The 15,971-nt window shown below is 39.4% G+C and overlaps 1 protein-coding gene across 1 annotated transcript in view; it reads right to left on the bottom strand.

The window, feature by feature from the left end:
- The window catches only part of dnmt3bb.1 (DNA (cytosine-5-)-methyltransferase 3 beta, duplicate b.1), a 191,566-nt gene that overhangs the window by 159,404 nt on the left and 16,191 nt on the right, over nt 1-15,971 (bottom strand). Inside the window, exon 2 of the mRNA XM_051933299.1 lies at nt 7,176-7,267. Coding sequence (XP_051789259.1) covers nt 7,176-7,187 — 12 coding nt within the window. The 5' untranslated portion in view covers nt 7,188-7,267. The remainder of the gene's footprint in view (nt 1-7,175; nt 7,268-15,971) is intronic.

Below are 15,971 nucleotides of genomic sequence, written 5' to 3'. Positions count from 1 at the left end.
AGAACATGCAAACTCCACGCAGGGAGGACCCAGGAAGCGAACCCAGGTCTCCCAACTGCGAGGCAGCAGCGCTACCCACTGCGCCACCGTGCCGCCCCCGCTTCTGCACTTTAACATAAATATGACTTGTCCAATGGCCCAAAACAGAAGATGAGAAAACAACAGAAAGGCAACAAACCTAGGAGTCAGATATCAAGATACGTGTGACCGATTCATCTGGCTGTCAAGAAACAGTGGATAACACCTATCACTAAATCAGAAGCCGTCCAGGACAATCTCCACTCCTTGACATTTCTAGTTTTCAGTAAGGTTTTCCAATACTGTTTATAACCAGATTTTGTTGTCTATTTTATTTTGTATGTTCTTCTATATGGTATTGTCATATGTTAATAAATACCATGTTGCTTTTATATTTTGTATACTGTGTATTTTATCTAGTTACAGAAATTATATGAGGGTGCCAAGTGTGGGCAAAACTGGCACTTTTTTGAAAGCAGCGTTTATTAAGGCTATTGAAGTCGCTCCTCAATTTGAAGAACTGTGGTAAAAACAACACATAATTTGATTAGTAAGTGGTAAATAACCAAAAGAGTTGCACTTTTATGTGTGTCACCATGACATCCACATGTTTATTAGTGCTTGTTAACAGTGAGTCCCTATGTAGAGAATTCTATGCAGAATATTGCGGAGTGACTGGCAACTGGCACCACTCAAGATTTTGTCTGGATAGGATTCCTATGCGTATGTATGTATCTGTGTGTGTGTTTTAAACTTCAAGGACAGGAGTAGATTAACCCAGTACATGTTCCTGGAAAGTCTCACACATCAAAAACTTCACAATACACATACTATCAAAAACCTGGCAAAAAGTCTTTCAGAGAGGAAAAATGAAGGTATACCATAATTAATATGATGAAGATTGGAGCTACTCTTGCACAAACAATGGCAGTGATAACATTAGTATCACTGTAAGAAAAAAAATTAAATTAAAACAAAATTCTGATCAGTTGGTAGTATGATCTGAGATCTGGTTTGTGTTGATTTAAATCTTAAATACATGACAAACAACTTGTATCTATGACTATGTTTACTTTACCAGGCTGAAGTGGCCAAAATCCAATTTTTTGCCTTAATGTAGCACATATCTGACATTTTCAGGGTTGTTTCCACATAGAAATCACATCTTTTCAAATCAGATTTGAGTCACTTTCATATATGGTCCTAGATCGGATACGTATCCAATTTGTGGCCATGCAACATGACTGAGAAGGGCCAGATTGAAATTCATGTGGATTTTTGCCTTATACGTATGGGATCAGCACTACTGTCATCAACGACAACAGAGAAGAGATATAGCTGTAACAACAGTGACGATCCCACTATTGCGGGCTCCTTTCTCATACCCACATAACTCTTAGTGCAGTGTATAATGCCGTGTGTAGAATTCACACTAAAACATGGCGTACGGATGAAAATAGAAATGTGCATACGCACAAAAAAATCCAAATGCATAAATCTGTGCATACACCAACTTTCACGTTTTTCCACTACATAAATCCCGGTCAGCATTAAATGTAACACAAGTGCACGCGCCTGCCGCCCCATCCGACTATCTTCCAGAATTACGCCTCTTTGAATATGCAAACCAATATAAATAGCCTCTTAAGTTCAGCGTTGTGTGAAAAGACAATGGAAAAAGTACGGGGAAAATAGAAGAATTTCAGCGAATACCAAGTGGAGGAAAGAAGGAAAAATGTGCTATATGTTGGTTTAAGCAGTGGTGTAAACAACAAAAGGAAGTTGATCGAGTGACATAGAGTGGCGGAGAAACTCGAAAGTTCACGTTCAGAAAGTCGCACAGTGCCCGAAATACTGTAAATAAAAAGTGCTCAGGTATCAAAGTGGCAGTGAAAAGGCGATTTGTAGCCCACTGTCTGAATGTCATATGGAAGCGTATTAGGGTACAGAGAAAAGAAAAAAAAATAGCGACACAGTGGAGAAAAAAAAGGTTGAAATGTCAACTTAATCTCGAAATTTCCACTTTAATCATGTAGTTTACTTTATTAAAGTAGAACGTCATAAACTTCTATAAATCGTTTAATTTACTAGTTTCTCAAATCCCATCGTAACTAAAGTAGCATGTTAAATGCTTTGTATTCTATGTGTTCTTCTTTGTACTATGTGTGTGAATCACTACGTGCTTCTTAAACGGGCTTTCTCTTACGCCGGCAGGACACAGAATACATTACATTAATGATAATACAGCTCTCTGAACAATTTAAATACTAAGATATATACTTGATATTTTCTTGATGATAGGAATTAAAGCTTGTATTAAACATTGGGGCATGGTGGTGCAGTGGTATCGACAAGCTGGCTACCCATCCAGAAATTGTTCCTGTCTTCCACAAGATGCTTGCTCACATGTTTAATTATTAACTATAATAATTATTATCATTAAAAATTATTTAAAATAATTCATTATTTAAATGAAGTTAAACATTTATCTGTATAATGTAATGTACATACTGCATTTCATCTTAAATATGATATCAAGAGCTCCAAGAAGATAGTGCTTGGAAATCAAAATCAACCAGTCATCATCATCTGCAAATACGGGCTTGAATTGAATTGAATTCCTTTATTGTTATTGTATGGTACAATGAGATTCAATATGCAAATCCTCCATAAATGTATTTTCCTGTAAAATGATAAAATAACTAATGATAATAAGCAATAATAATACGATAAGAAACAATGAAAATTATACAATATGAAAGCGCAAGTACAATATACGCATACATATAGCGCAGATAGTGAAATAGTTCATAAAGTGGCTCAGGTTGTGCAATATTACAACAGTAGTGCAAGTTTAAAGTGAGGTAATTGTACGTATTAGTACAAACATGTGAATTTCCCATTGGGATTAATAAAGTATCTATCTATCTATCTATCTATCTATCTATCTATCTATCTATCTATCTATCTATCTAAACAGTTCTACCAGGAGCACTTGATGGACTGATTGATGCGTATAGAGCTCTTGGGATGAAACTGTTGCTGAACCGCAAGGTCCCTACAGGAAATGCTTTGACATGTTTGCCATATGGGAGCAGTTCATACAGACTGTGCACATGGCTGAGGCAGTGTGTGCTAGATGCTGTATCCCGATAAGCCTCTTTCCGATCAGCTGCTGTAAAGCTGTGATTCCACACTCAGATACAATGAGTTAAAATATTCTGAGTGGTGAAGCGAGAGTAACAAAGCTAAAGCAGCTATGCATTTAGAATAGTTTGGCCATTACATGGACCATTATATTGCTGCAGATTAATTACAATCAGATGCCTTAAACTAATAAACAATATGCAGTTAATTTCAGTGTATCTGATGAAGCCACGTCAGGAATGTGAATCTAAAAAAGAAAGGGAAAACTTACACGAGCAGTAGTACTGCTTTTGACGCCGGATGCCGCCAGTTTGCAAAACGAGCCAAAAACTTGCATACAACAATGGATTGAGCTGGCGTGAGAATGTGCGTGGCTTTACAGTACATCAAGTTTACTTTTTATACATTGCGACGTGAGCGTGGAAATGGGCGTATGCAACATTCTTGTGTGTATGCACCATTTATACATTAGGCCCCTGACGACCTGATACATTTATAAGCAAATTTTACGAACTGCTAAAAACTATTAGATTTTTATATAACATTAACTGGCATTTATCAAAATACATGACTTTCACATCCATTGCTGCAGAGGCTAAAATTTCCATCATTTAAAAAAAATTTATAAAATTTTGGACTTTAAACATATTTTTTCCTAGAAAAAGAACATTATATAGTATTACTGTTCTTCTTATTTAGAAAAATTAATTTTAAATAAATAATCACTGCCTACAAAAGTGCAGGCTTCAATCAGGCGCGGATGAGAGCGTGAATGCACTTTGCTCCATGGATGGATGAGGGGTGCCTGATTGATTGCGAAAGGCATGTGCGAGTGCATGCATCAGTCAGACGCTTCATTAATTTCTGGGGGGAAGTGGCGCATTCAGACCTGTGCTCCATTAAGAATTTCAATATATGAGAAGCCTGCATGTGACAGAAAGGGGAGAGAAAAATGTAAGAATGAAAAGAGTGAAAGTAGACAGAGGTTAATAGAATGGAGGTAAGCAGGCAGTTGGGAGGACTGCCCCTTAACAGGAGTGTGCTTCTGACACTCAAGGGATGGAGAAGGCTATTCCAGCTGAGCAGTCATGGAGCTGGAGTGACCTGGATGCCGCTTCCATGAAAGTCCGGGAAGGGAACTGGAGTCAGAGACGAGAGGCTTGGATTCAGAGCCTTGCTGGAGAGCCATAGGGCCAGTTTAAAAGGAATGACTGTGACTGTCGGATTGGTGTCTTCTCTGCTGAAAGGCCTCGTGAGAGGTAAGCAGAGGAGATGTCGATTTTAGAGGGTAGCACCATTTTAAAGTTTCCTGTCTCACGATTCAGCGCATACAAACCAGAAGGGAAACTGGCTTGTTCGTCACCCGAGTGTGTGGTCGTGAACAGATGCAAAAGTTTGGCGAACTTTTTGGTCGTAACCCGATTTGTACGTGGTCCGAGATGTTCATGATCCAAGGTTCCACTGTATTTATTTGGATTTATTTTAACCTCCATTTTTATTGGATTATTTATTTATGGAAGACTTAGAACACTGCACTTTTGAACACTGTTTATTTTTGGAATTTTAATTAAAGCACTTCTTCACTTAACCCTTGCTATGTGTATGTGTCCTTATCTGCCTCGCTCATCTTGGTAGCATTATTGACAGTGGCAAGTTCAAGAGGCTCCTGGACAGAACCTGTAGTATGGAGCAGACCGCGCACCATATATATTGTGACGGATGGCCAGGACCATTACCTGGCTGGGATGCCAGCCAGGTAGAAGGGCCGAGGAAGAAAGCACAGTTGGGACATTATCTCTCCCAGGATGCTAGAGGGCAGCCCCTCTGGGTTGCTGTGGCACCACGGATTCCAACAGGGCATGCTGGGAGTTAGAGTATGGAGCAGCCCTGTTGAGTTCTGTGGGCAGCACCAGGGGGTGCTGCAGAGATGAAGGAGCCCTTTGGGGCTGCATTTCCTTCACACCGAGCAGTGGTGCTGGAAGTAGGTCAGGGAACACCTGGAGCACTTCCGGGTGCACTATAAAAGGAGCCATCTCACTCCAACTCCACTTGTATACAACAGGCAAAAATAGCGACCACCTGATAACAGTATTAGCTATAATGAATGAAAGCATGAATTAATCAACAGAAATAACCGCGATCGACAGTTTAAACTTAACGATTTACTCAAGAAAAAAAAAAAAGAAAAATGCCCCAGCATGCAGAAAGCAGACACTTGCAGGCAGGCAGGCAGGCAGAGCGGCGAAGGTTAAAAAGAAAAAAAAATAACACTTTCTCCCCAGCGGGGAATCGAACTCAGGTCTCTGAGGTAAGGCAAACTTGCTGCGTTCTGAGACAGCAAATCTTAGCGCTACACCACGGAAGCTTTTGTATCGTTCTTGAACCTTTTGTGAAAGTGTTTATTTGATCTTTGGCAATCAGGCTTCACACATTCTATAGTTTAGGCCTACATTTTGTAACATTTATTACTAAAATATGAAAAAGTTTCTGTTTTAACAATGTGTTTACACAGATTACTGTAGAAACGGAACACACCAAATAACGATCTATTATTTCCACTCTAAAACTCCAGCAGTTCAGTCACTCTCAGATAATCAAACAAGGCATGAGCTGGGAAAACTTAGTGAATGTCCTGCGACGATGAGGGATGGAATAGCCGGCTGCTTGCTGCTCGTCTTAATCGGCACATTTAGAAGACAAAAGACGCTGGCGGAGAGGTGAGAACGGTTTTAAGGTGGGCTGGATCTACGAGTTTTTTTGTAGACTCTGGTAATTCTAATGTTAAACATCCATCCTTTTCAAAGATATCGTGGCAAGGTGTCCTGGGAATTTAATGGATGTTTCAGGCAATTCACAAAACAGCGAAACCGAACATTCTTTTCTCACCATGATGATTACCTTGTAATGCCACCTGGTGGAATCCTGTAGATTTATATAAAGTACGCACGCAAGTATAAACAGTACACTGTGTCACATACGTGCACTTAGGAGGCAGACAATAAGCCGTAAAGTGAATTATCCAATATAAGATGAAGGGTTAATTTTGAGTACTAATGTCTCTCTCTCTTTTACCAGACCCAAAGAAGATAAATAACAATTCCACGCACTTACCTTCACTACTTCTGGATTCTTAAAATGGCCACTCCACATCAATTCCGTTTCTGACTTCAAGTGATGATGTTACTTCCGGTCCTGCAGTGATGACGCCACTCCCGGCTCCTAGTGATAATGTTCACTTTCCACCTCCCATTGATGATGGCACTTCCGTTTCTGCCATGAGGACGTCACTTCTGGCTCCCATTGATGATATCACTTGAGACCCACTGTTTTGATGTCACTTCTTGCCAAATCACATCCTTTCGCCATTTTGTGTATAAATATCCTCATTGCAATACTGTATTTTGTCAAATGCTTTAGTTTTTGATCAAACTTCATTCAATTTTCATCACGTCCAACGGACATTATATGGGGCAATTTCCCCAATTCTTTTTGACGTTTCCTGAGTCCAATTTATTTATTACAACTGCTTGCGTAGCAGTAGCATCTGCAGGCGCACGTGTTCCGTGAAGCATAAAGTGGCCCTAAGATTAACACTATTCAAGGTTTAAATCCATAATCTTAGACAGGCAGCTGGAGCGCTTTGCTGAGTTTTATAGTGAAACTTGCGTAATGTGATGCGTCATGCCTCTTGGAAGACATTCTTTAGCAATGGTGCGTTGAGTCATAGTAACATACTAATAAAATGAACGCACTTGCTGAGACTCTAAAATGGCAGTGTGACGAACTTAGATTATCAGAAAGATATAATGAGCTTACAAGTCAGCTCAAAGAACAAAACAAGCATATTCAATTAAATTAATTCATATTAAACACACTCTTACAGCTCTACATTCTATAATATAAGTATTACAAATACATAACTTCAACAACATGTAATGTTAAAGCACAGAAAGTGAAACATCATGAAATATTTTGACAGGAGAGTCAAGAAAATATACAATCCTACTCACCTGTGCTGGCATTTTTCCACCTTTATATAAAAATCTATGAAGAACACTTTTATTATGGTATCTTCACCAGTCTTTGTTTTTTCTTATTTGGCCTGTAGAGAGACAAAATCATCCTACTTGTCACTGTATTGCCAATACAATCAATTGTTTCCTCATTCAGTCATTATAATTAGTACCAATCTAGCAAATGTCCCAACTGAAAGTTAAAACAGAGTTAGACTCACACTGTGTTTAACAAACTTTATTGCATCTAGAATTAAGTAAATCAATTCACTTAACCATGAAAACTGCAAATGGCTTACTAATTACTAAATATTTACTGTACATATTTCTGAATGTATAACTGCAAATAAAGTTTAATTAAATATAATACATTAGAAAGTAGATGTTAAGAAGAAACTTTAAAAATAAATAAAGAATAAAGAAAATTTGATGAATAAAAAAGTACCTAATACTTATTAGCCCACTCTAAGAAACCTTTGATTTACAACTGATCAATAAAATAAAAAATACCAAAAAATACTAAAATAACCAGACAGATATATATTAAATTGACAAGGTAACTCACTGCACGACCTCTGAGATGCCACACAAAGCAATATGGTGACATATACACTTAACTTCCATTATGTAGACTATTATGTAGGCAGACAAATGGGTACCTCAGGAATCAAACTCAGTTCTTAGAAGGCCGCCATTACTGTTCCAACCAATTTAATTATAAGCCAATTCCTCATGTTCATGAGACAAGTAATTTAATTCCATAGCTTGATTAGTGTTCTCATTGTGCCACACTCCACCATTTCAAAACTGTTGCATTTTCTTTAATTCTGAGAGTACCATTGAAACATTTTGTGGATAGGAACACATCAGTATTTCCTCTGATCTACAGTTTTTTTTTCTTTTCTAAATATTTTATTGACACAATATTGTATGTAGTACACATATGGTAGGTGCAAACAGGATTACAATGGCTGGTTATTTGTGGTCTTGTTAATAATAATAATAAATAATTCTGAATCTCATTATTGTTTAGCTGATGGTTAAGGAAAAAAATAGTCAAGGATTATGACTGATAAAAAACAAATCAATTAAAATTATGGCAAAATAAGCATGTTCCATTAGCAGCAGCAGCAATTGCTTACTAATTAAGAAAATGGCTAAGATGAAAACCTGCAGCCACTGTGGCCCTTATGTATTTGAATATGATGTCTCTCCAGGAGAATGACAATCTTTTTGGTCGATCAGTAAATAAGAAATTTAAAGGTTCAGTCTAATGAACTAAGCATTTATCATTCATTACAGTATTTTTCAAGTTTCATACCTGACATAACTAAGTTGTATTAAACTTTGCATTTACCAAAAGCAAAGCCTTTGTTACAGAATTTAGTTAAGCACAGTTTGCATATGATTCAATGCAGAAGAATACATCTCAAGAACTGGAATCATTCTGCAGATCATTAAAACTGTGATGTCATTTTAAACAGTTCTCATTCTCCAACAAGTATCTTTGGAACATTTAAGATGGTCATTTTCATTCAAACAAAAGTCAGTTATCCTTGCAGTTTTCCTAGAACTCATTCTTGTATTGTGATGTTAGAGGATTAAATCTATATATATAAAAGTCAATATGTGTATGTATGTATGTATGTATGTATGTATGTATGTATGTATGTATGTTCCAGCATCACTTCTGAACAGCTGGAACGATTTTCATGAAACTTGGTACACGTTTCTCATTGGTCGACTAAAAATACTGTAGGGTGAAATCAGCCCTAACCCACCCCCTTCTGGGTAGGGTGGGGGTGATCCTGTAGTCTTGTATGCATGTTATCATCCTGTTGACACTCGGAACGACCACCAGAGGGCGAACTGGAGGTGACTGCCAGCATTCTTTATGTTTCAGCACCACCGCGCCCCTGTTGCTTTTAAAATTAAATAGAGTTGGCCGGGTTGGCATCCCAAGTATTTTTGAGACACATTCTGTCTTTGTGACTCGAACAGCCATATATATCTTATATATAAACGTCTACGTGTGGAAGTATGTGTGTCTGTCTGGCCCGGAAGTGAGAGGTAAAGTCAGGGTAAGGGCTCCATCTTCGAGGATACGCAAGCTAGGCCAGCACACCGGCAAAAGGAAACCTCCAAAGAAAGACAGTGACTTAGCTCCTAATGCACAAACGATGCAAGCACGTCGATAGCACAAATCCTCCTAGGAGAGAGATGCCCAGAGTATTCTGATGATTTCAATACTTTCTAGGATCCCGTGCTGTTAACTTACACAGTTAATATATATTAATATATATATATATATATATATATATATATATATATATATATATATATATAAAAAAGCCAAATACCACTGAATCACTCATCACGAAATCTCCCAAACCATGAGGACTTGGGACATGAAATTTGGAATGTAAGTTACCATAGGTGCTCCCTAAGAAACATTTAACATTTTTAAAAATTTCATGGTCCAAGCGCGTTCCGTCTGTATGTCTGTCCGCTTTTCACGAGAGAATTACTTAACAGATTTAGATCTGGTTGTTTTCTATAATTTGCTTGAACTTTCCAGTTGATTTTGTGACTGCTCTCATTGCGCTAAGTACCATAGTTTGTTTGCGGTACCGATGTATTTATGCAAATCCAAGAGAGTGGCAGTGGGCCGACATCAGGAGGCGGGGCCTTCCTCATTCCCTCGCCAGCCTCTGTTCGAGTTAGTCTACTTCTCACCATGTGTTGGAGTGCACCTTGCCTCTGCTTAGCTAGTGATACCTGTTTGTTCAACAGACATTATCATCTACGGATTGTTAAGGAGTAACGTTTGATGTTTTTGAGAGAGAAATCAGAGCTACGTGTGTTTTACAGGGTGGCTGCTGATTGCCACAGATATCACGAGCATGTACTTTTCTCCCCACACGGGGAACGCTTTTCCGTCAGAGTTGAACACGATCAGATATAGTGCCAACGTCTATTGATTTTTAAAATTTGTCCTGTTTCATTAAGTCAGTGTGTGTGTGTATATGTATCTATGTTCCAGCATCACTTCCAAACGGCTGGAATGATTTTCATAACACTTGGTACACATGTTTCTCATTGGTCAACTTAAAATACTGTAGGGTGAAATCAACCCTAACCCACCCCCTTCTGGGTACAGTGGGGGGTGATCTTGTGGTCATGTATGTATGTTATCATCCGGTTGACACTCGGAATGACCACCAGAGGGCAAACTAGAGGTGACTGCCAGCATTCTTTATGTTTGAGCACCACAGCACTCCTATTGCTTTTGAAATTAAATAGAGTTGGCTGGTTCCGAGCGTCAACTGGATGATAACAAACATACAAGACCACAAGACAAACACATTAGTGAGTCTTCATTGTTTGTTAATTTTTTTTAATTTTTAAAGTTGTGGGTTTTTTTAATTATATTTTTCTCAAACAATTAAAAAAAATATATATATTTTCCTCCCGGGCAACACTGGGTATTTCAGCTACTAGCCAATAGACAGCATTACCCTAACATGAAAATTTAAGGTATAGTGCCCCTTAAAATCTGAACACTGGCCCAAAGAGATTTTACCTTTTATAAATAATGGGATTAATAAAGTATCTATCTATCTATCTATCTATCTATCTATCTATCTATCTATCTATCTATCTATCTATCTATCTATCTATCTATCTGTCTATCTATCTATCTATCTATCTAATGTTTAGTAGGTTTTGCAGTGGTTCATTGGCTTTCTTTGACAGCAGATTTCCATTTCAAGTAATGTAAACATTTTGGAGGTCTGTAAATAACTGTAGTTCATATTTTTTACACATAACAGTTTTAGTAAATATCCATTGGAGAATTAAAATCTATGCTTGTTTCTCAAGGTAAAATTTTGGCTGCTTCAGAAAATGATGGGGAGCATGTCTTGAGCTTTGTAGATACATTATAGAGTCAGAGAAATATCTAATCATTATAATGTGCAAATGTTTTGATATCTGCCACAAAAGTAATCACAAAGAAGCTTCTCCAAACAACACTTAATGCTGACCTGGAGGGCCTGACTCTCTGTGTACAAAATATATGCTATTCCCTAATCATGCTTGTCAGCAAACCAATTGTACTCATGTTTGGAGGTTGCATGTTCAAAGAGAAGGTATAAAATTCAAACAAATGCATGGAACTGCCTGTACCTAGGACACAATGCTTTCTCATGCTCTCTCTTCCATGGACTGGACAAGCACCTATTACAGGCCACTGCATCAAAGCTTTGGCCAAGTATAAGCTCTCCTTCAATGATTATTATTATCATTTTATTGTGACTGTTAAGCTTATATTAAATCAAAGCTAAAATATTGTATAATCTTCCTTTGGTGTTACTGATTTTTTCTTCCTTTTAGAATCACCACAGTACCACTATGGAATGATATAATACTTTATGGGATGTGTTCCTTATTATTACAAAAAAATAAACAAACAAAAATACAGGCTTTTGTTACTGACAATATTATTTCATTGTAGAGTTAGTTCAGAAAAAGATTTGTGTGTGCTTAGACAGCACAATGATTTACCGATTAGATGTGAGTTATAATTTATCAGTTAGAAGTGTCATGAATTTCTCAGAGGAAACAAAATGAATGGCATATTATATTTCTTTTTAATACAGTTTCCTACACAATCCCAATAAAGGAATGGAGGCTTCACATTCATTCTCCGATTGTACATCTACAGATCTCCATCCTGCAAGCATCTATCTATTTTCTATGCGGTGTTTACAGGACTGGCAAACAGTATACATGGCTGAACAGAAATCTGTAAACACTAAATCTAAGTAATTCGTTTGGTTTTTCAAGATAAACTAATGTTCATTAGTAGAGCCCCCAAAATATGACAAATGTAGTGAAAGCACATATGTCACATGTTTCAATGGTACATTGGTGAATATGATACATTCTCTCAGTTATGATCATTTGAAAAGGAATGCCATTGACTAATTCTGGATTTGTACACATGCATAAGGGGTAATAAATTCTGATCACTCATATATGATACTTTGAAATGAGCACAATAAAGGCTGTACTAGGAGCACCAGAAATTTAAGACATTTGAAATTTGAATCAATTTGACTCATCTGTTAATTGTTACTTATTAGCAAATTCTCCTAACCAGCAAGTATTTCAAGCATAAATCTTTAAACAGCAAATATTACAAAACTAATATACAAAAAACAGACTTACAAAGCATGTTGTTGGAAAGATAGCTTTGAAGAGTTTGTTAAAAAATACCTTGAATTATCTTGGAATTCATTAATTCAACAGGACATACAGTATACTATATACTGCATAATAACGTTTCTAGTGAGAAAATGTATTTAAATGATACGCCTATAACTACTTTACAGATATAACCCAAGCTGTTGTTACAATAAGTTCATCACCTGCATAGGTGGAAACCAAACCTCAACATCTCAACAGTCTTGTTTAGCACAAGTTCTAAATATAAAGTTTGAATTAAATGAGCACAAAAAATTTACAGGTGGTTCAGTGATCATTTGAGAAAGAGTAGTGAGATACAAAATTAATTAAAGCTGAATAAACAGATTTGAAACTTCCCATCTAATTAAACATTCTCAGGCCCAGTCCACACGGTAGTTCAAATCTTAGTTAAATGAATGCATTCTGAGCGACTTAGGCGTTTAAGTTGCGTTTTGTAGTGGCTCTTAATTGACTTCAATATGATGTTATATTTCTGTTCGTTTGCCTCTGGTAAATGCCTACCTTCAACCAAGATTGTAGTTTTGTGTGTTTACCTGTGAGAGGTAGTTATCAGGCAGTCAAGAGTGTTTTTAGTCTTTGGTATTTGAGGTTCATCCTTCATTAGATTTGCTAAATATTGATCATTTGGCTTTATTAGACCTGAACCTTGACATCCTTGTGTTAAAAATTCTCCTGATATCGTGACATAGGCAGAGAAAACTTTGCCACCACTACTGGGTTCACCCTCTGACTGAACAGTGTGTGAAGAAATGGAGATTCTGTGTAATCTATGAAGAAATGGGATGATTTCCGTATAAGTTTTTTAAATACTGATGGATGTCAATTTTGCGCTTTGATTGCATACTGCTGTTGGTACAAAACCATATTACACACTGGTCAACCAATATGAGAGTCAGTGATAGCTCTGAAGAGGTGCTTCTTGTCACCCTGAGGTAAGCAAATATACAAAGGGTACTTGCGTATGCACTCAGCATTAGTAATCCATAGTATTAAGTTACATCATTAGCACAAACTTACAAACTGTTTTGAATTCTCCATTACTATCATTATTTTGTTGATAATGTGTGTGTGTATATATATATATATATTGTAAGGGACGGTTAACAGTTTATCCTGGCCGGGACTCCCCAGTAACGGAAGGATGGGGAAGGGCAGCTGATCAGGGACACTCCCTCCCCCAGGACAATAGATGGAAGCTTCCCTGGACTGCAGTGGTGCTCCAGATGCCTGCAGGGCATTATAGGACTGGGAGTTCAGCAATACAGCCTTGCTGGGTACTGTGGGTGCCGCCAGAAGACGCTGCAGGGAGACTGGAGAGTTCCTACTGTGTACATAGCCCAGAAGTACTCTGAAGTCATGGGGACGGAGGCACAGACGTATATTAATACAGTCAGTGCCCGGGTTACGTACAAGATAGGGACTGTAGGTTTGTACTTAAGTTGAATTTGTATGTAAGTCGGAACAGGTACATTGTTTTAACAAATGCTAATCTTGACCGACTGTAACCAAGTGCTCTGCCAACGAATGACGGAGTTTCACCTCTTTCTGACTTTTTTATTATTTCTACTTTGTTTTCCATGGTGATGGTTTTTCTCTTCTTTACTATATCACCAGCACTTGCATCAGATTTGTGTTTCAGAGACATTGTTGAGGGGTGAAGACAAAAGGTTAAGATGAGCTCTTCTGCACAGCACTGTACATGCTATCACAGCAGGAAGGCACCAGTCGTCAACACGTCTGATGTATAGGGTGGTCCAGATCTAATTATGCAATTTTCATTACGCTATAACTTATTCAGTTTATTACATAGAAAATCACCCGAAAAATCCCGGACCATCGAGAAGTGTGCGAACTGATGACATGAAGAATCGTCTTCGCGCCGAACTGGAATCGTCCCTGCATAAATTGAAGTCATCCAGATGATCTGGATCTGCATAATTAGATCTGGACCACCCTGTACTGACAAGAGACAACTTCCTGCTATGTGGGTAACAGTACAAGCAGGCTTGCTATTGAGAATGAATGGGGGCAGCAAGGGGTGGTTCATCACCAGCCCACCTCACAGTCACCTCCACTACAGTATGCTGCCTGCAGCGTATGCAACACCACCGCCCCCATTCAACACGCAGCCATCCGAGGCACACTACAATGCTACCCACCGCCGCCCCGTTCAGCCACAACCGGATCACCGCTTGCAGCATTACCAGCCACGCACCTAGAATGAACAGGGCAGCCATGTGTGGTGGGTGGGCAGTGAAATCGCTTGCCACCGAGAGTAACCGGAGGGACACTACACTGCGCGAGCAGCGAAATTGCCCCCCTCCAGCCACCGCTTGCAGCGTCCGCAGGCCGAAGATGACAGAACGGCAGTTACTGAGGCACATGCGTTGCAGCTGCAGCCCCGTTCTTATGTCGTAGGTCGAATGTCCGTAACCTGGGGACTACCTGTACAGTTCTCCATCTGACCCAGAAGTGCTGACAAGTCACGTGGACGGAAGGACAGAAACACTTCTGGGTCAAGGACTATATAAAGGACTGGTGGAGACCCAGTAGGCGGGCCTGAGTTGGGAGGAGGTGGACAACGCTTGCTGGGATGTGTGGAGGAGACAGAGAATATTCTGGTTATTGTTAGAGTTGTGTGTTATTGTGGCTGTGGTGCTTTGGAGGCACTGGAAAAGAAGAAATAATTAAAAAGAATACTTCTTGGTGTGGGCGGCACGGTGGCGCAGTGGGTAGCGCTGCTGCCTCGCAGTTGGGGAACCTGGGTTCGCTTCCCGGGTCCACCCTGCGTGGAGTTTGCATGTTCTCCCCGTGTCTGCATGGGTTTCCTCCAGGCGCTCTGGTTTCCTCCCACAGTGGAAAGACATGCAGGTTAGGTGGATTGGTGATTCTAAATTGGCCCTGATGTGTGGATGTGTTTGTGGATGGACTTCTTGGTGCTTTTAACTTGTGTCTAGAGTGTCTGTCTATTGAGTTGAAAGAGGCAACAGCGACCTCTAGCGTCTTAAAATATATATCCATCCATCCATTTTCCAACCCGCTGAATCCGAACACAGGGTCACGGGGGTCTGCTGGAGCCAATCCCAGCCAACACAGGGCACAAGGCAGGAACCAATCCCAGGCAGGGTGCCAACCCACCGCAGGACACACACACACGCACCCACATACCAAGCACACACTAGGGCCAATTTAGAATCACCAGTCCACCTAACCTGTATGTCTTTGGACTGTGGGAGGAAACCGGAGCGCCCGGAGGAAACACACGGGGAGAACATGCAAACTCCACGCAGGGAGGACCCGGGAAGCAAACCCGGGTCTCCTAACTGCGAGGCAGCAGCACTACCACTGCGCCACCGTAAAATATATATATATATATCCATCCATCCATTTTCCAACCCGCTGAATCCGAACACAGGGTCACGGGGGTCTGCCGGAGCCAATCCCAGCCAACACAGGGCACAAGGCAGGGAACCAATCCTGGGCAGGGTGCCAACCCACCGCAGGACACACACAAACACACCC

Source organism: Erpetoichthys calabaricus, chromosome 10 (assembly GCF_900747795.2).
Source record: "Erpetoichthys calabaricus chromosome 10, fErpCal1.3, whole genome shotgun sequence".
Classification (NCBI taxonomy): domain Eukaryota; kingdom Metazoa; phylum Chordata; class Cladistia; order Polypteriformes; family Polypteridae; genus Erpetoichthys; species Erpetoichthys calabaricus.
Note: the sequence above shows the minus strand (reverse complement) of the source record. Positions and strands in the feature narration are given on the sequence as shown.